The sequence below is a fragment of the Pygocentrus nattereri genome, chromosome 3 (genome assembly GCF_015220715.1).
Source record: "Pygocentrus nattereri isolate fPygNat1 chromosome 3, fPygNat1.pri, whole genome shotgun sequence".
Taxonomy (NCBI): Eukaryota; Metazoa; Chordata; class Actinopteri; order Characiformes; family Serrasalmidae; genus Pygocentrus; species Pygocentrus nattereri.
In genome coordinates, this window is record NC_051213.1 from 39,573,077 (window position 1) to 39,594,548 (window position 21,472).

A 21,472-nucleotide genomic window follows, 5' to 3' on the forward strand; every position below is an offset into this window, starting at 1 on the left:
ATTGCTGTATTACGAGATTAATACAGATATTAAGAGATAATACAATATTAAGAGATTTGTGTGCCCATGCACAATTTTTTTTTGAGTCTAGTGCTCTATGTGGCTGGGCAGGTTCAATATCACATTTTGGTTATCCACAAGCCAGTAAGTTCATGCCAAAGTGACCTTATTGTTTAAAAAATTAATAATTAAGTGTGTTATGCCTTGGTAGGCAAATAGGATAGTGTTTGCATGAACCGAGGTGTGTTTGAGAAGTTTGAGAAGCCATATGGTGGTTGTCAGGTTGACCCTTCTTTCCTCTTCTGGTTCAACATGTAAAGTAAGAATAGGTTGAATCCAAGCAAAAGCTTGCTTTATGGAACTTCTATTGCACATGATGTCTAGGTGACTTCTGCCACAGATGACAGAGGTTCAAGAAGCTGCTGACAGTGCCAAGGCCAGACAAGGCCAGTCTTGAAAATAAATTTTCATGGTATTGATCTTGTCTTGATCTTGTACGCTTTTGTATTTGCTATAGTGGACAAGACTGCAAATAAAATTTTCTGCTGAGATTAGTCAAAACCAGTAATCTGCCAAATTATCTAACAAAAATCTGTTATAATAATTTACTACTTTCTTTGTATATAATGTCTTTGAACATATTCTTCGTTCAATTTTATCATAACCCAGATTAGGACTGACTCTTGTCAGTTATTTGTATTTTAGACTTGACTGAGACTACTCCATTAAAATCTAAGTATGCAAATGAATCATTCATGCATTATCTTTTCTTAGGTCATCTTCTATTATGAAAATTAAACTGCAATAGACTAAATTTTATTTCTGTCATACTCAGCTTATGTTATGGGGAAAGGGTGGGGCAAGCTATCAAATCATCATTAAGGTCTTAGTCATTTTTTTAATCAATGCATTCAAAATTATAGAAAGCAAAATGGTCTCTTGAATGCTTGAATGTAAGTTTACACATGTGATATCCTGATCTCTCAGCATCCTCATAGTTCTCACAGTCAGAAAGTAAGAAGCCTCATCAAATAAAGATCCATGTAAAAAAAAAAAAAAGCAACATACTGTTTGTGTGTTGTAGGGAACGTAAGCATACGCGTCATATGCATCTCAGATTTTGATATTCAGGAATAGGTGGACATTCCCAATGCTGCAGTTAAAAGCTGATGTGTCTGTTCCATGTCATTTCCATCTAGAAATCTTGGGATCTTCAACAGTGGTAGAGCAAATTTCTGTTTAGCATATTAGTCAAATTTAACTTCCTCATAAATTCCTACTTTAAATATGCTGATAATACTAAAAGCGTGTCAGAGGTGCCCAAATGAGTTACAGTTGACAAGCAATTATTGGTCAGTTGGTATTTATGGGTTGTTTTTTTTTTTGTGAAAGGTGAGCTATGTTTAGTTTCAAACTGTATCATATTCTTTTGCATATTTTAGAAAATTCCATTTTCTCCCTTTTCAGAGTAATGGGTAAAGAAATATTTATGCAGAAAATAGTAGAGTAAGATTTTTTTTAATGCTTTTTTCCCCCACCGAAGCCAGTTCAACAAACATTAATATAATATAAAATCTCCTATAGGAGCATAAAACAAGTTTCCAAAACAAGTAAAGAGAAACCCCCTACCATCAGTCCGTTGGGTCCATTGTGAGAGAGTACTTCTAAAGGAGAGCGTCACCCTCTGGTGGATGTTTTGAGTAACTCGTCAAAATACAGCCACAGTCCATTTTTTCCGGATTAAAGAGACAGAACTACGCGTTGGCCCCATCATCAGGAGATCCCTGGTGATGCTACAGCCATCCGTAGCCGGGAGTCCCAGAGAGCACAATTGGCCTCGCTCTCTCCCCCAATCATTGAACGCGATGCTAGTCAGTGCAGGCGTCTGTTAGCTGACGTAACAGATCTGGCTGTTGGCGCTTTCCTCCGAGCGCCTTCGGCTGTCCCGTGACGTTGCGTGAGCAGCAGTTCGAAAAGAAGCGGTGGCTGGTTTCGCAGGTCTGGGGGAATGCCTGTACTAGGCTTCACCCACTTAGCGTTGATAGCATCGTGTGATTGGGGGACTCCTAACTAGCGGGTGGAATTAGAAACGGCTAAATTGGGGAGAAAAATTGGGTTTAAAAAAAAAAGAGAGATAGACAAGAAGAAACATTGATACAAGGATGCAATCTCAAAGGAAGACAAAATATATAGAGAGAGTGATATAAAAAGTAATATAATAAAAGAATATTAAAGAAAGTAATAGAAAATAATGTATTAATTTACAAAATTATTTGAAAAATATAAAGTATCTTTTGTGACTTTTGTAACAAGGATTACATCATTTTTTCACATTAGTTCAGTACATGCATCATTCTGGCTTTTTGAATGTGCTATTTACCCAGTAAAACAAGCAAAGTGAGAAAAACATGTCCATTGGTATCCAGGAATTTCTTGTCTCAAAATTTAAATTCTAGGAGGCCCCTGAAATTAAACTTATAAAATACAAATATAAATGCAATATAAATGTGGCATATTATTATTATTATTATTATTATTATTGTTGTTGTTGTTGTTGTTGTTATTGGTGGTAGTAGTAGTAGTTTAATATTGCCGCTTCCTAATGTGCTGGGGATTTTATTTGTGCGACGCGGCGCCCCTATAAAAGGGTTTTGGGTAATGCTCCATGGTCTCTGTCTTTGGTTCCCCCTCCCCTTCCGGGTCACTGCTCTGCTCTGACTGTTTATTGACACTGGCCTCCGTTCAAACGTTTTTGCCTGACCTAGCGCGCTCCAGCATTCGGGTAAACGTGCAGGTCTATCTGTAACGTTGGTAGCTTTATCGCGTTGGTTGTGTGTTCAGCATTAGGGCGCCCATTAGTTACCTTTTAAGAATTAAATGAACGTCAGAGCAGCTGTATGTTAGGCTATCACAGCCTAGCTGCAGCTATTGTGTTAATTTGCTGTGGGTTGCCATTGCCTTGTGCTGTCCTCTTTTTCTGGGGGATTTGGCTGCTGAGAAATACTAGTGCTTTTGTTTTGTGCACTTGGTGCATTTAATTTAACAACTTTGTGTGTAGTTCAAGCCATTTTTGGGCAGTGTCTAAGATTAAGCCCAGTAACCCACTAGCTGAGCAGCATTGCAGCCATTGTCTCCCATTCTTTTTCTTTTTGTGTGTTGAGTTGGGTTAATTGTGATGTAGGTGCTGAGTGTTCCAGGGGGAGAGGCTTATTTTGTGTTCACTTTACTTTTGGGAATTTGTGTATTTTTGGTTTGCTTCTTTTTGCACGGGTGACTTGTGTTGAGATTTTTGGTATTACTGTAGGTAGTCTGTCTCCCCTGGTGAGTCTCTGCCCTACAGGGTTTGTTTGTATTGTATTTTATTGAATCAGCTAGCAGCTAAAATATTTTAATATTAATTATTTTAATAATTGTAGTATTAATAAATTTCCATTCCTAGTTTGATCAATCTAGTATTTGTTGTTGCTGTTAGTATTAAATGCTTATTTTTGTAGTTGTCGTGTGTGTGTGTGTGTGTGTGTGTGTGTGTGTGTGTGTGTCTCTCTCTGTCTCTATCAAGTTTGATTTGAATTTGATTTTGATTAAATAAAACTTTAGTTTGGGAAATCTTAGTTTTACTGTTCCTTTGTGGTACCCACGAACCCTCCTTCACTTAAAATTCTCTGGGTGCAATTCCCACCCAGAGAATTATTTAATCTTATACAACTTGTAGTTCCCCGCACGCCATGTTACATTCAACTTGAATAAAAAATTCAGGAAAAGGTCATTATTTATCCTTCTTCATAACTGGCGAGCTTCTGTTTTTAATGTTCTTAAATACTATGCAGCACAGTCTGCCTCAGGGTGGCAACTAGCAACTTTGTTTTCCCTATTGGTTTTGCAATTGATCAGAACTTTTCAGGATAAAAACTTTACAATAAGCCATAGCATATTTGTAAATCTGAAAACTTGCCCAATTTCACAAGAAATTGGTAGGCACTGAACTTTTTCTAACTTCTAAACCAAAGGCACTAGAGGAGATGTGTAAGATCTCAGCTAATGTGTGCAAGAGATCAAACCTTTTGGTGCTATCATCAGCACCACTAAGGCAAGAAAATTAGCAGTTGCTTTCTCTATTAGGGAACAATTAGTAAAAAACCCAACACTGTTTGAGGAAAAGTATGTTTCTAGTAAGCAGCTGTTTTTGAATGAAGTCCGTCTCTACCACAGCACCTGGAATTTGCTGCCTCCATGACCATGAGGTTAGGCCATCTCAGTTTGGGTAGGGTATCTCAGTTTGGCTGCTAACCTCAGCTAAGAGAATCCAATAGGCATTTAACACATTCAGGACAATTTCAAAGCAAAATATAGGTGACCAGAGTAGGACACAAAAAATATTCTCATTTATCTTCATATGTCATTCAAGACCACGAGGAGGAGCAAGACCATTCAAGATCATGCTCCTCCTTCCAATTTTTTTTTCCCTTTTAATTTAGACTTTTGTCGGGGATGGACATGTATAAAAACTCATGCTACCAATAGTCATCGAACTAGGTTATGTCATGGGGTATTTTTCAGATACTGCACTGACAACCTACATTTATTAGTGGCCAAAATGTGAAATATTTCTATAGTGATGCACTAGGCAGGTCTGTTTTTTTAATACTTTTAATAAATACAATACTGTGCAAAAGCCTTGGCCACTTGAGCACATTATTTAAAACTATTTTCTTGGCAGTTCATGTAATTGTGCTTGCAAAAACACCATATAATAATAATAATAATAATAAATGTAAAAAAACGAATTCAGTAAAGAGTAACTGTCTTGCTCTCAAATAAGTTGTTGATCTTGCTCATGAGGAGTCATGAGGGGACAGTTGGAAAAGTTTAAACGAACAGATTGACATATGAAACTTGTTGTATTAGTATTTATTTTATTTTTTTCCTGAGTAAATAAAGCCTTACTGGCCAGATAAGTTTTTCAATCTAATCTTCTCAAATGTCTGTAAACAACATGGAGAAATTAACTGAATTTAGCATTGTGTAATGACCCTTGACTAACCCCTGCTTCCTCCTTTTTATGTATCCCTTTAAAGAGTGTGTATCCTTCTGGTACTTGTCTGTGTCCTATCATTTAAAAAAACTAAAGGGATAGTTAGGAAAATGTTTGAGATGAAATTCCCAATTCCAATGAAATTGGGATGTTGTGTAAAACGTAAATAAAAACAGGATATGATGGTTTGCAAATCCTTTTCAACCTATATTCAATTGAATACACTACAAAGACAAGATATTTAATGTTCAAATGGATAAACTTTATTGTTTTTTGCAAATATTCACTTATTTTGAACTTCATGTCTGCAACATGTTCCAAAGACGTTGTGACAGGGACAACAAAATACTGGGGAAGTTGAGGAATGCTCAAAAAACACCTGTTTGGAACATTCCACAGGTGAACAGGTTAATTGGAAACAGATGAGTGTCATGCTTGGGTATAAAGGGAGCATCTCTGAAAGGCCTAGTCATTCACAAGCAAGGATGGGGCGAGGTTCACCATTTTGTGAACAACCGCATGAGCAAATAGTCCAACAGTTTAAGAACATTTCTCAGTGTGCGATTGCAAGACATTTAGGGATTCCATCATCTACTGTCCATAATATCATCAAAAGATTCAGAGAATCTGGAGAAGTCTCTGCAAGTAAGCGGTAAGGCAGAAAACCAACATTGAATGCCTGTGACCTTCAATCCCTCAGGCATCACTGCATTAAAAACTGTTCTGTAATGGATATTACCACATGGGCTCAGGAACACTTCAGAAAACTATTGTCCATGAACACAGTTCGTCGCTCCATCTACAAGTGCAAGTTAAACTCTACCATGCAAAGCGAAAGCCATATATCAACAACACCCAGAAACGCCACCGGCTTCTCTGGGCCCAAGCTCATCTGAGATGGACTGATGCAAAGTGGAAAAGTGTCCTGTGGTCTGACGAGTCCACATTTCAAATTGTTTTTGGAAATCAGGGACATCGTGTCCTCTGGGCCAAAGAGGAAAAGGACTGTCCGGATTTTTATCAGCGCAAAGTTCAAAAGCCAGCATCTCTGATGGTATGGGAATGTGTTAGTGCCCATGGCATGGGTAACTTGCACATCTGTGAAGGCACCATTAATGCTGAAAGGTAAATACAGGTTTTGGAGCAACATATGCTGCCATCTAAGCAACGTCTTTTTCAGGGACGTCCCTGCTTTTTTTCAGTAAGACAATGCCAAGCCACATTTTGCACGTGTTACAACAGCGTGGCTTCGTAGTAAAAGAGTGCGGGTACTAGACAGGTCTGGACTGCAGGCAGGCCAGTCTCCCATTGAAAATGTGTGGCACATTATGAAGCGTAAAATACGACAACGGAGACCCCGGACCTTTGAGCAACTGAAGTTGTACATCAAGCAAGAATGGGAAAGAACTCCACCTACAAAGCTTCAACAGTTAATGTCCTCAGTTCCCAAACGCTTATTGAGTGTTGTTAAAAGGAAAGGTGATGTAACATAGTGGTAAACACCCCGCCCCCCCCCCCCGTCCCAACTTCTTTGGAACGTGTTGCAAGCATCAAATTCAGAATGACCTGAATATTTGTAAAAAAAAAACAGTTTGAACAATAAATATCTTGTCTTTGTAGTGTATTCAATTGAATATAGGTTGAAAAGGATTTGCAAATCATCATATTCTGTTTTTGTTTTACACAGCATCCCAACTTTATAGGAATTGGGGTTGTGGCTAGTTAGTAAATTGCACTGAATGTATTGTATGTATTTGTTAACCTGTTAAATTGGTCTTTGTGGCAGGGTCCCTTCATAGTTTGGGAAGGAGCTCCAGGAATCAGAACATCTTCAAGAGGTCATCACCGTCATGTCTTCCTCTTCAAAAACTATGTCATCATCTGCAAGCAGAAACGAGACACAAACACAGACTTCCAAGCATACACGTTCAAAAACATGATGAAGGTATAAAATCAGAATCTTGCCTAATTAAGTTATCGTCTAAATTAATGTCTCTGTCTCTCTGTCTGTGTGTGTGTGTGTGTGTGTGTGTGTGTGTGTGTGTGTGTGTGTGTGTGTGTGTGTATAATAATTAATAATAATGTAATATTTACATTAATAATAATGTAATAATTACATTACACTACACACTGCTCAAAAAAATAAAGGGAACACTTAAACAACACAATATAACTCCAAGTAAATCAAACTGTCCACTTAGGAAGCAACACTGACAATCAATTTCACATGCTGTTGTGCAAATGGAATAGACAACAGGTGGAAATTATTGGCAATTAGCAAGACACACTCAATAAAGTAGTGGTTCTGCAGGTGGGGACCGCAGACCACTTCTCAGTACCTATGCTTTCTGGCTGATGTTTTGGTCACTTTTGAATGTTGGTGGTGCTTTCACACTCGTGATAGCATGAGACGGACTCTACAACCCACACAAGTGACTCCGGTATTGCAGCTCATCCAGGATGGCACATCAGTGCAAGCTGTGGCAAGAAGGTTTGCTGTGTCTGTCAGCATAGTGTCCAGAGGCTGGAGGCGCTACCAGGAGATGTGGAGGAGGCCGTAGGAGGGCAACAACCCAGCAGCAGGACCGCTACCTCCGCCTCTGTGCAAGGAGGAACAGGAGGAGCACTGCCAGAACCCTGCAAAATGACCTCCAGCAGGCCACAAATGTGCACGTGTCTGCACAAACGGTTAGAAACTGACTCCATGAGGATGGTATGAGGGCCCGACATCCACAGATGGGGGTTGTGCTCACAGCCCAACACCGTGCAGGACGCTTGGCATTTGCCAGAGAACACCAGGATTGGCAAATTCACCACTGGCACCCTGTGCTCTTCACAAACGAAAGCAGGTTCACACTGAGCACATGTGACAGACGTGACAGAGTCTGGAGATGCCGTGGAGAGCGATCTGCTGTCTGCAACATCCTTCAGCATGACCGGTTTGGCAGTGGGTCAGTAATGGTGTGGGGTGGCATTTCTTTGGAGGGCCGCACAGCCCTCCATGTGCTCGCCAGAGGTAGTCTGACTGCCATTAGGTATGAGATGAGATCCTCAGACCCCTTGTGAGACCATGTGCTGGTGCGGTTGGCCCTGAGTTCCTCCTAATGCAGGACAATGCTAGACCGCATGTGGTTGGAGTGTGTCAGCAGTTCCTGCAAGATGAAGGCATTGAAGCTATGGACTGGCCCGCCCGTTCCCCAGACCTGAATCCGATCAAGCACATCTGGGACCTCATGTCTCGCTCCATCCATCAACGCCACGTTGCACCACAGACTGTCCAGGAGTTGGTGGATGCTTTAGTCCAGGTCTGGGAGGAGATCCCTCAGGAGACCATCCACCGCCTCATCAGGGGCATGCCCAGGTGTTGTACGGAGGTCATACAGGCACATGGAGGCCACACACAATACTGAGCCTCATTTTGACTTGTTTTAAGGACATTACATCAAAGTTGGATCAGCCTGTAGTGTGTGTTTCCACTTTAATTTTGTGTGTGACTCCAAATCCAGGGCTCTATTGGTTTATTTGATTTCCATTGATTTTTGTGTGATTGTGTTGTCAGCACATTGAAGCTTGTATAGAACAAAGTATTCAATGAGAATATTTCATTCATTCAGATCTAGGATGTTATTTGAGTGTTCCCTTAATTTTTTTGAGGTATGTATGTCCCTCAACAAACATAAGCATATTGTTTATCCTTTACGTCCTTCCTGCAATGAAAACTTTAATTTACAAGTAGACCGATTGAAAAAACACAAATGGCTGAGGATCTGAGACCATTTCTTAAGATCTCCCCAGATCCCTTAGATTTTGAGGTCCGCAGTGGACATTTGTTTTCAGCTCATCCCCAGGTTTTCTATGGGGTTTAGGTCACGGGACTGGGATGGCAAAACCTGTGGTCAGTGAACCATTTTTGTATCGATTTTGAGGCATGCTTTGGATCAGTCAGTTTTGATTTAATAAAAGTTCCTGTAATGTTTGGCAAACTGTTTGTTGGTCTAGGCCTCATTCTGGCAACAACCCAAAAACCATGTGGTTTGTTGGCACCCCTTTATTTAATACTTTGTTTAACCCCCCGGACAAGGTGTGGTTATATGTGTGGTTATGTTTAATTATGGTTTGAGAGATGTTCTGACCCAAATACCTAAGCGATAGGAGATTCTTTGTCCACTTGGACCATCATACTCACTGTCCTTAGGGTTATGCCTCTAAAGGTTGCATTTTTATTATGAGTAAAAGATGAAAAGTAAGTAATTAAGAATATTTTCACAGCTCCTTTTGCTCATGATTGCTAGGGGTACCAATATTTACATAGGGCACTGTATACTGTGTGTTTGCATATTAATTTAAAGACATGAACAATTTCACATGAAATAATTGAAATGAAAACACTAAATTTGTTGACCGGTGACGTCACATATTTTCACCTATTTTGCAGCTCACCAACATTGATGTAAATGAGACTGTGGAAGGTGATGAAAGAGCATTTGAGATATGGCATGAGCGTGAAGATTCTGTCAGGAAGTACACAATGCAGGCACGCACAGTCATGATCAAGAACTCCTGGCTGCGTGACCTTCGCAACCTCCAACAACGCTACAGCATGCCAACATGGAGTGAGTATCCACATCTCTCAGTTTTCCATAAAATTGGATGCAAACAAGTGCATGTATACATATATGTACTACGTACACGTGTGTGTGTGTGTGTGTGTGTATGCCCATATATACATGTACTTATCCATGTATAGTTGCTGTTTAAACAACAGTATCTCCTAAATAGGGGAAGACAAAGGATAGGGACACTTAAATGGTCAGCCCTGACTTACTTATTCAGCAGAGAATATATGTGAGATGAAACATAGGCAAAACGCCCCAAATGCCCTCAGTCAGAAACGCCACCACATTCTCTGGGCCGAAGCCTATATAAAATGGACTAAGGGGAAGTGATCCTGTAGTCCAACAAATCAGCATTTGAATTTTTTTTGGATATTATGGAAATTTGTATTTTCTTTACCGAAGAACGTTTGAGGAACCAACCTTTTTAATGCCAGACATACTGGTATACATAAAGTATATAATATAATAAAAGTAATAATGCACTACACATGAAAATAACTTAAAAGTATTATTGAACTATTGAAATGAATGGTCTAGCACGTTCCGGCACCTCACTGCTACACCATTTAGGTGGAATGGAAAATTTAAATATGAAGTTGGAGAATAACAAATCAGCTTCAGCTTTGTGGTGAATGTTGCAGTTGTTTTACCTGCAGAAGCTGTTAAAGTCAGTAAAATAGAGAGTATCTCCTTTGTTCTTTTGCTTTGCTATCATGAGGAAAATGGTCAGTCTTTTAAAGTCTTTTAATTCTTGTTTGGGGAGATTTTTGTCAATTCTTTCTTGCAAAAATGCCTCTACCTCTGGAAGCCAATTGAATCCACTCTCTCCTCTACCAGTGAAATGTTCCCTGTTCCCTGGCTGCAACACAAGCCCAAAGCATCATGGATCCATTGCTGTGCTTAACATTTGAACAGGTGTTCTTTTCATAAATTCCTGCACTTTGTTCACTGGAGCCAAAAATTAACTTCATCAGTCCATAGGACTTGTTTCCAAAATACTTTGGGTTTGTTTAGATGTTGTTTTATACACTTCCTGATGCAAAATAATGTGGTGAGGATGAAAAGGTTTCTTTTGAAGGCTCTTCCTCCAAGGTCATATTTGTGCACAGTAGAGCAGTGCATCACCACTCCAGAGTGTGCTTAATCTTTTTGAACATCTCAAACAATGAAATTTACCTTTGCAATCTGATAACAGTTCTCTCAGAAAAGTTTTCTTTGTCTTTGCCAGACCTCAGCTTGACTGTCACCATTCTTGTTAACTGCCATTGCTTTATTACATTATAAACTGAGGAAATGGCTACCTGAAAACACTTTGCTGTCTTTTACCTTGGTAAAAGTTTTTTCAACATAAATATTACTTTTGGAAGAAAAGTGAGTAAAAGATAAACTGATAAACTGTGGCCAAACAGGTGCATAGAATCCTATATCATATTACACAAAAACACAAAACCTTGAAGATGCTCAGCTAGTTGATAAACCCAAGCCCAAAAGCTACAACAAATACTTTTTTGCTTGTTTTCTGGATGTCTTTGTTCTGAATGTACATATTTTCAAACATTGTGAAATGTGTCATCAGCTGTCAACCTCTGGAACTTCATAATCACTCCTGTGATGCTGGCGAAGATGAAAACCGGAGCGACTAGTGTTCACTAGTTTTCATGATTGTTTACCTCAGGACGAGCCATGTGAAGTGGTGTTCTTTTGCGCCGCCGGGTCGGTTTAGGAGCTGATCTGTTCAGACTGATGTCACATACAGGTCACATTTAAAAAATAATGTGAACAGCCAACATTTCGTCAAACTGTTCTCTGGTTATTTCCTTGTTTCATTTTCAACTCCATTCTCAACTGATATTCATGCATGCATCTTCCAAACCATAATGTGCTTTTTGTGTTCTTGCTAGTTGAAAGCTACATCCATTTAACACAGAAAACGTGAGCAGCAGATTACTTTTATTTTGTTCACTTGTCATTGAATTTATGAACAATGAAGTGATTATACAAAGTGGCAGTCTAACACATTATATATACTCAAACTTTTTTGCTATTTTTTAGTCAGCAATATGTGTGAGACCAAATGATTTAAAGCATAGTCAAACGTTTCTGTTTGTGTTTAAAACAGGTCCACCAGATTTTGATGCAGTGTTGACTGATTGCACAGCAGAGCTGGGACAGACAGTTAAACTGGCCTGCAAAGTCACAGGATCACCCAAACCTGTTGTGACATGGTTCAAAGGTAAGGATGACAAACAATTAATGAACTATAGTTAGGCTGTAAAGCAATTAGAAATGGCTCATGTAAGCTATAGGTCGAACGAAATACCTATTACTATATAATGTTTATCACAGTGTAGGTCATTGTAGTACCTCTAGCACCAAAACAGCCTACTGTCAACATCATAAGAGTGGTTTATGACATCACAAAAGTGCTTCAGAGACATAAAGAAGTAATATTCTATCTTGCAAAAGGGCATATGTACAAACATCACAAATTCAATAACAATGATAGTAAACATAGTTTTATGTGGAAGTTTGTTTGTTATAAGAATTAAAGATAAAAGTAAAGCAGACATACAAATCTAAAAAATAATTAAAAAATGTGCTTTGAGCTAGGCCTTGAAATTACGAATTTCTTATTGGATAGAGATCTGTAATCCTGGAACAAAAGACTGATTCACCACTTTTTTCTTTTTTTCTCAGCAGGTACATATAGACAAAATAAATGATTTAAAATATAGCTCAAAATGAAGGATTTTAGATGGATGGGTAGATGGATGGATAGATGGACAGACAGACAGAATTTCAGAGATTTGTATTTTGACCCTACAAAAGCCCAGTATTGTCCTGTATTGCTATCCCTTGGCTTCATTTTATTATTCTTTCTCCAGTATCAATAACTCAAGAACCACTTATCATAGAAATTTAGTTTAAACCTGTTGTGTAGGTCTTGTAACTGGCACAATGACTATGACTTTTTGTATATTATGTAAACTTGTATTTTTTCACCATAGACTTATAGTGAGCCATTGCAACATCATAATCAGGTTTAAACTGGTTTAAACCAGTTCTTCAAGGTTTAAACTGACATAAACCGGTTCTTCACTGTCATCTGCACCGTGTCTCCCTTTCTGTTTTTCCCTCTCAATATAACTGTATTATTAGGAGTATTGCTAAGATTAGTAAACCTTATTTACAAAATCACCTCACATCAGTATGTGAGATGATTTTGTATTATGAAGAACATCACCCTTTCAACCTTGCTAGTAAAAGGTTGCCTTGAGAACTGCTTTAATTCTTGGTGGCATACTTTTAACAAGTCTTTTAACCAGTCTGCCCATTCTCCTCTGACCTCTCACATCAACAAGGCATTTTCGTCCACGCAACTGCCGCTCACTGGATATTTTCTCTTTTTTGGACCATTCTCTGTAAACCCTAGAGATGGTTGTGCGTGAAAATCCAGGTAGATCAACAGTTTCTGAAATACTCAGACCAGCCCGTCTGGCACCAACAACCATTCCACATTCAAAGTCACTTAAATCACCTTTCTTCCCCTTTCTGATGCTCAGTTTGCACTTCAGCAAGTTGTCTTGACCACCTCTACATGCCTAAATGCACTGAGTTGTGGCCATTTGATTGGCTCCATTTGCTATTTGTGTTAACAAGCAATTGAACAATTAAAGTGGCCGGTGAGTGTATTTTGACATAAGATAAATCTTTGCTTAGTAATATCTTTGTTTGTCTGCTTTCAATACTGTTGTTTTTGTACTATAACTTTATCTTACCTTATACTGAATATTTCCACTTAAAAGGCTGTTTAGTTTCTTTGTACACCAGCTGTTCATTAGTAAATTACCTATTATTCTTTAGAAATGCAAAATTTTAAATGTCTCAAAGCTGAAATTGCTCAAAATTAGAAAGCATGGACTAGGCAAAGTTAGTTTTAATTGGGTCTAGAAAATCTTTTTTATAGTGTTCAGCACATGAAAACATTTTTGGCAAATGAAATGTTGAAACATTGGTACATTGCAGTCAACTCCTTGGATACAATGCTGTTTCCTAGAACTCTGTGGTCTTATGCACTTCTGAAATACTTCATGGTGTTTTTTTCAGCACCATGACAAGTAGCTTGCTAAATCCTTACTAAATTTGTACTATCTCTGGTTAACTACAAAGATGAATTCATGAATATTCTTGTTTGTTTTCTTACAGTGCAACTTCTTGCACTTAAATGCAATGTACCAGGGTTTCATTGAATTAAATGTGTTTTCAATCAAGTTTAATAAAAAGTATTGTAAATACTCTATATAGCCAAAAGTATGTGGACACCTGACCATCACACCTATATGTGCTACTTGGACATCCCATTTCAGAAAAGGAATTGTCCTTCCCCAACCTGCTGCCACAAAGTTGAAAGCATATAATTGTCTGAAATTTCTTTGTATGCTCCACTATGAACATTGCCCCTCACTGGAGCTAAGGGGCCTAGTCCAAACCCTGAAAAATGATTCCAGGCCATTATCCTTTGTCCACCAGACTTGAATGTTAATGTTTCCATTGCTCCAGAGACCAGTGTCAGCACACTTTACGCCACTTGTGTGGAGCTGCTCAGCCGTAGAAACCCATTTCATGAAGCTCCTGGCGCACAGTTCTTGTGCTGATGTTGCTTCCAGAGGTGGCTTGAAGTTCTGTAGTGAGTAATGCAACAGAGGATAGGCAATTTCTACATCCGCATGTAAAGTCATTGAGCTCAGCTGTTTGTCTTTTGCGATTACCACATTTGCTTGATTTTATACACCTTTTAGCAAGGAGAGTGGCTAAAACACCTGAATAATTATGAGAGGTGTCCATATTCTTTTTGTCATATAATGTACTAGCTGTTGAATAACAATACATTAATAAAACTTAGTAAGGCTGTAAGTCTTTATTCACATAATCTCTTAATTACTGTTCATGTCAAAACATTCTAGATCATTTTTAAGTTATGTACATGCAACAAATTATGTATATAGCAGTTTTAGTTACATCAGGCAAGCACTGGTAATAAGGCCTCTATTATTTAATTAGTATTATGCCAAAATTGCATTACACTGTCTGTATACAGTTTGTCTAATCCATCAAGTAATTCTAAGAATTCTTCTTGTTTGTTCTAATTTCTTTATTGTCTCGTCTAAAATTTCTAAATACTTTAAAATCCTCCAGATGATTGCATGATTTTGACAGTTAAAGATAAATCAAAATACACTTTAGACCTTACACATTTATATGACCGAATAGATGGTCGGGCTGTGGAGGTAGACCCTCACCACATCATCATTGAGGACCCGGATGGCTCCTGCACACTCATTTTGGATAACATGACTGCGGAAGACTCAGGCCAGTACATGTGCTTTGCCTCCAGCTCTGCAGGAAATGCCAGCACTCTGGGAAAGATAACTGTGCAAGGTGGGTCAACTCTACTGGAAACATCAAGTTCTAGGCTTCAGTTTTCTTGAACCTAAGATTTGAGTGTCACTGTAATCAAGCCCAAATTAAATGTAATTGTATTTCGCTGTATTTTCTCTGCATTTGTAGTGCCACCACGCTTTGTGAATAAGTTGAGGAATGCTGCATTCATTGTAGGAGAGGATGCTCAGTTTACTTGCACAATACAAAGTGCTCCCAGCCCAAAAATAAGGTAATCATTGAAAAAAGTAATGCATTACAAGTAATGTGTTGGTTTGCATAAAGTAAATTGCACTGCTTGTTTAGTGTAATGTTTTTTTTCTATTTGCCATGATCAAAACACTGTTAATTCTTACCCCTGCTCAGGTGGTTTAAGGATGGCAAATTGCTTACAGATCAGGAAAAGTATCAAACATACAGTGAACCTCTCAGTGGAGTACTGGTTTTGGTTATTAAGAACCCTGGAGAGAGAGACTTGGGACATTATGAATGTGAGGTACTGTACTGAGCAAAGTTCAATAAGACTACTTCAGTTTTCTTGGTCCTTGTATCAATTGTGTGTCATTCTGTAAAGCATTTAAATTACCACTGCTTGTAGGGAAGAGTAATTGAAATGATGCATATAATATGCTTCTAAATATCAATATCAGTAATAAGTACTACTGTTACATGGTATGTTTGTAGCTGTCTAACCGCCTTGGCAGCAGTAAGTGTGCAGCAGATCTTGTCTTTCCTACACTGGCAATGGCAGGAGACCAAGCCATCACTATTGAAGGTAGTCAATATTGCTTGGAGTCACATATCCACAGCACCATCAACACACACTGTTGTCAACATGTACATGTTTTTTTCTCTCAAAATTTGTTTCTTGAAAGTAGCCAGAGAGAATACTGATAGCCTACTTGAAAGCAGATTATTAGATTTCACATTATGCTAGTTTCATGTACACTATATTTCCAAAAGTATTCACTCACCCATCCAAATCATTGAATTCAGCTGTTCCAATCACTCCAATCACTTTTGGACAATTTCGTTCTCCCAACTTTGTGGGAATAGTTTGGGGATGGCCCCTTCCTGTTCCAGCATGACTGTGCACCAGTGCACAAAGCAAGGTCCATAAAGACATGAATGAGTCAGTTTGGCATGCAAGATGTTGACTGGCCTACACAGAGCTCTGACCTCAACCCGACAGAGCACCTTTAGGATGAATTGGAGCGGAGTCTGTGAGCCAGGCCTTCACAAATGCACTTCTGGAAGAATGGTCCAAAATTCCCATAAACACACTCCAAAACCTTGTGGAAAGCCTTCCCAGAAGAGTTGAAGCTGTTATAGCTACAAAGGGTGGGAACCATATGGATTAAGAATGGGATGTCAAGTTCATATGCGTGTGAAGGCAGATGAGCGAATACTTTTGGAAATATAGTGTGTGTGTGTGTGTATGTGTGTATTTTTCATATATTAACACCTCTTTATTTTCCTCCTAGTAACAGAGCAGGAGACCAAAATACCGAAGAAAACCATAATCATGTAAGTGTGTACAGTAACCTGAAATTTTCTGAATGAGATGACCTATCCATTAACATGGAGGATACAATATCACACCAACACTCACTCGGTTAGCCAGGCTGTCAGGATTCATATTTTAGTCCCACAAGTCATTACCAGCCACTAAACTCAGTATTTTCATTACAGATATGGTATAGTCAGAACAAAAATGGATTCATGTTTCAACTACTTGCAAAAGCAACAGCGAAATGGAAAGCTACAGCTCCTCTCAAAACAGGATGTAATGAGGAGGTGTGAGCGTGAAATACTGCAATCACTGAGGAGTTGGAACATGCAGCCACAATCTACTTCTAGATAATTTCAGCCTCTCACTCTATGCTGCTTTGCCCTTTTGCTGTTGCAAGTTTGCCAGTTGTTAATTTATCTGTAATTGTCCTGTGAGCACTGTCCAGTGTAGTTTGCTGAACATGTCCTCTGGTGTTAACATTATACTTCAGTGATAAACAGATTCACAGCATAGGAGTAGCTAGAAATAACTCTTTATCCAGAGAATCCATGAATAGAAATTGCCATTTAAAAGCTGTATTTGAATAGGGCTGCAGTGGTGAAGTAATAGCAAGAGTGGATGAAAAATTGAGCTTGCAAGATGCAAAGGGCCAAAGTACAATAATGTGTTAATGGCATTTAAAAAATTGTGGCATTTAATTTATCGCATTAATGCGTTAATGCACCGCTAATTATTTTACACAAATTTTAGTAAATTGTATGTACTTTTTAGGTACTGATAATACTAATCGTTAATTATGTTTCAAATGAATTGTTATATGCATTTTTGAGATTGATCAGGATGTATGTTTAGCCTTACATCTTGCTTTCCTTATGCAGAGAGGAGACCGTCACCACCGTTGTGAAGAACACTCGAATGAAACGTCACCTGTCTCCTCGACCATCCTCCATGGGAGTGTACCGCTCAGAGGCTTCCACTCCTGAGCTCCCTAGACAGAGACGTACAGCATCTAGAAAGCCTGTACCCACCCTTTATGTTACAGAGCCTGAGGGGGCATCATCCAAGAACCCCAAATGGGTGGAAGTGGAAGAGATTATTGAGTATAAAGTCAATAGGTCTCCAAAGTTACCCAGGAGAAGAGGTGCTTCACCCAGCAAGAGACAGCCACCAGATAACCCTAATGCTAACAACTCTAACAACAAATTAGTGGAAGCGCTGCAAATGTCAGTAGCCAATGTGGACTCACTAAGTTTGTCTTTTAACAGTGGAGGGAATGTAACACTGAATGAGTCCAACAGCATGTTAGGATTGGATTCTACTGATGGTATATATTTTGAACAGTCATGTGCCTTGGTGGAAACAGACAGAGAAAGTGGTACTGATACAGCTATAAGTGAAGGAAGTCAGGTATTCACCCTGGAAGAGCTGGAGGATTATGTCCCTAAAGAGGGTGAGACATTTTGTTGCTCCTCAGACTCACAGATGCATTTCGAAAAACCATGTGAAATTGTTGTTCTACAGAGAGAGATTAATGAAGTTGGACAACCTATCCTGCTAAATGTGGGACGTCCTGTGGCAACGCCAAAATCCTTTACAGGATTACTCAGTCGCTTTAAGGAGCATTTCTGTAATGTATTCGGCACCAATGTTGAGTCAACAGGAGAAAAGATTATACCCACCCATTTTAGTAAGGTGTCTTACAGTCAGTCTACATTCAGTGCAGAATCATCCAGAAATAATGGAAAGCTTGAAATAAATCCGAGGTACTGCTTGGAGGTACAGAGAGAGGGGGGTGGGGATCAGCAGACCTTTAGAACCCTAAAAAAATCTCTGCGAAAACATATGGCTATACAGCAATTGGACAATCACTTACTCTTAAAGTCACGAAGAATAACCAGTAAAAATAACCAGTAAAAATAATAGAATTGCTAAAATCACAAATTACTGATTAGAAATCACAAACCTAGACGTAGAGAATTTGTCTTAATGGGGAACATTTCTGTATAGTGTCCTTGCATGAATGTAAAGAATCATTTTAATTTTGAAAAAAGGTTTATGCAAATGGCTGATCATTCCAACATTTTCTAAATATTCTGAAAGCCAGTATATGGGCAAAAATTGGGCAAGATAATTGTGCAGTGGCTTCCACACAATGTGTCAGCACATTTAAATGGTCACGTAACAGTCTCTTTGCAAAAAAGCACCTATTAAAAAAACTGCTGTGCCAACATTTGCCTTCATTTATCAAAACTACATAGTAAGACTTATGAATGAAGTTTATAAAAGGATTGCATATTACTACAATCTTTTATCCAAAACACTGAATATTTGTCAATTGTGTGCAAGCACGTTGTACATATTGCTAAATAGTGGGGGCTGATAAACACAAGTTTGTCCATGGCAGTCAAATAAAGAAGCACCCTCAAAAGGGGTATTTTTGACTTTTTTCCATTTATCATGAAATTATGGACCCACCTGTATTTGTAAAGAGCACAGGTCTATGGAGAATGAATATGTATTATTTAGAAATTATTTACAAACCATACATTGTGGAAAAAATAAATAATTTGAATGATATGAAAATGGTCAGAAAATAAAACATGCCACGTTCTTTGAGTGATACCATAGAAGAACCACCTTCCCCCATTTTAAGAAAGAGATTAGGGAGTGTGAAGAACCTTTTAAAGGTTTAAAGTACTCTTCTAATTTTGATTATATACTCCTTTACTAATAATTTACCTTTTGTGGAGGGTCTTTACACTTTAAATGTCCAAAAGGTTCTTCACTCACAAATCTCACACAATTGGTTCTCTGAAGAGCCATCTATCAAAAGATTTTTAGGGAACAAAATGTGGTTCTTCTATGTCATCAGACAAAGAACCATGTTTGGCACCTTTATGGCTTCAACTATTATTATAACAGTTACAACTTTTTTTTAAACTTTTCAGACTAAAAATAGTAGTTGGAATGATTCATGCTTATATTTTCCTTTTGCTTAGGTGCATTTACTCTTGTTGCATTTCACTTATTCTGTTCCCCTTGTTGTGCATATGCATGGTCAGAACTTTGTGTGCAAATTCCAGTTGTATGACTGTAACATATTTGTAATCTATATGCAAGGCCATGGTTGGTGAAACTGAACAAAATCTTCATAAAATAACTACACTTAAATTCTAAGTTTTGTAGTGTATGAGAATAAATGAGTTTGAAACTGCTTTTCTATGCCATACTTGTGTAACTTTAACGTTAATGTGCTGCACAGTTGTCATTTTGTTTACTCTTGGCACTAAATACCTTAAACATCTTGATAAAGTTACAGAAGACAAAAAAAACCCAACTGCACCTAACTGGAATAAATTATTTCAGTATGTGATATCAATGAATAGTACATTCAATTATAAAAGTCACTGCATCTGACCTAGATTTATTTAACTTTGTTTCTTAGGTAACATGTATTACCTAACTACAGCTGCATCTTGCATGTAACTAAAGATGGATGTCAATGATGTATGTGTGAAATAGACAGCAAGACACTTCTGTGTGAACATTTGTTTGAAAGAAACAAGTTAACTGTTGATGACAAGCACAGTCTGCTTTGGAGTGTCTAGTTGTAAATGAGGTTTTCTGAATCTGAATAAAACATGTATCTTGCCAAATTAGATTTTCTTAATCATTCAATTTGTATTCATTTATATGTGTTTGTCAGTAAATTTAAATTCCCAGCTCCAACAACTTTAGTAGTAGTAATAGTACTACGCTTGTTACTGTTAATTAGAAAGTAGCAGAATACAGTATTGATTTGTAAATGTTAAAAAAAAAAAAAACACTGCTGTTGGTAAACCCGTAGTGTTTATGTTATTATCTTATACATGCCATTATATAGCAGGTGGCAAAGGCATAGATATATACAGCACACAAATGACAGACCCCACTGAGTACACAAGATGCTAACATGTAGATGCTATCACTTCTTGGTGATTATTTTCTAATAATTTATTAAATAATAATATTCAAATAGAAATATTATACAAATATAAATATTCACTGCCTGAAAACACATTCTTACATTTTAACTGTATTGGTTTATCCAACAAAAAAACCACATTTTTAGAAAAGTTATTTCCTTTAAAATGGCATTAAAACATTGCAACCCTGAATACAAAAAGTTTAATTGGTAGTAAGTTATTAAAAGTACACTGAACACAAAAAACACAAGACACAAAATGTTAAATGGTTACATTTAAAGTGTTCTGCTTTCTGTTTAGGCAGTTCGTTCATATCCCGTTTCGTTTTAGCAAAATTTATCTGCATGGATTCATGCAGCAATGCATTGAATATTTTATTTGCTTAGAACAGTGTTATAGGGAATTACTGACGACTAGTGGGAAGGAGAAGTACTATCCCAGCTATCCCAGCAGTCATTGGGCGGAAGGCAGGAAACACACTATACAGGTCGCAAGTCCATCACAGGAGTTGCGTAGAGTAATGGTTGAAAAATGAGTAAGGAGGTCCTCAGATATATTGAGATGACTGCTTCCCCACATTGCATGTGTGGTTATTACTGCTGACTGTCATGCGCAAGTGCTAATTTGCCATTACTTTTGGCTGTAGCCGAATCTTTCTTTGCGCCATGCCTTCCTTGATTTCCGCCTGATTTGTAAACTATGGCCTCGCTGAATATACTGGCACACCTGGCAAGCACGTGTATCCACATTGTAGACAGATCAGACAAAATCAAGAAAAGTATAATTTAACGTGGCTGTGTCTACACGTGCAGAAGATGACGAATGGGTTATGTGTACCGCAGTAAAGATGGCTTGGATTTTGGATTCGGATTTCTGCCTGCTATAACTCCGGAATGCAGTAACTCCA

General features: G+C 38.2%; 1 protein-coding gene across 1 annotated transcript in view; it reads left to right on the forward strand.

The window, feature by feature from the left end:
* obscnb (obscurin, cytoskeletal calmodulin and titin-interacting RhoGEF b) overlaps window positions 1–20,261 on the forward strand; it is a 134,180-nt gene extending 113,919 nt beyond the window's left edge. Inside the window, 10 exon segments of the mRNA XM_037537029.1 lie at window positions 6,819–6,977; window positions 9,468–9,645; window positions 11,768–11,881; window positions 14,920–15,087; window positions 15,217–15,319; window positions 15,454–15,583; window positions 15,772–15,862; window positions 16,572–16,614; window positions 17,479–18,418; window positions 18,421–20,261. Coding sequence (XP_037392926.1) covers window positions 6,819–6,977; window positions 9,468–9,645; window positions 11,768–11,881; window positions 14,920–15,087; window positions 15,217–15,319; window positions 15,454–15,583; window positions 15,772–15,862; window positions 16,572–16,614; window positions 17,479–18,418; window positions 18,421–18,501 — 2,007 coding nt within the window. The 3' untranslated portion in view covers window positions 18,502–20,261.
* Window positions 20,262–21,472: the final 1,211 nt, after the last annotated feature.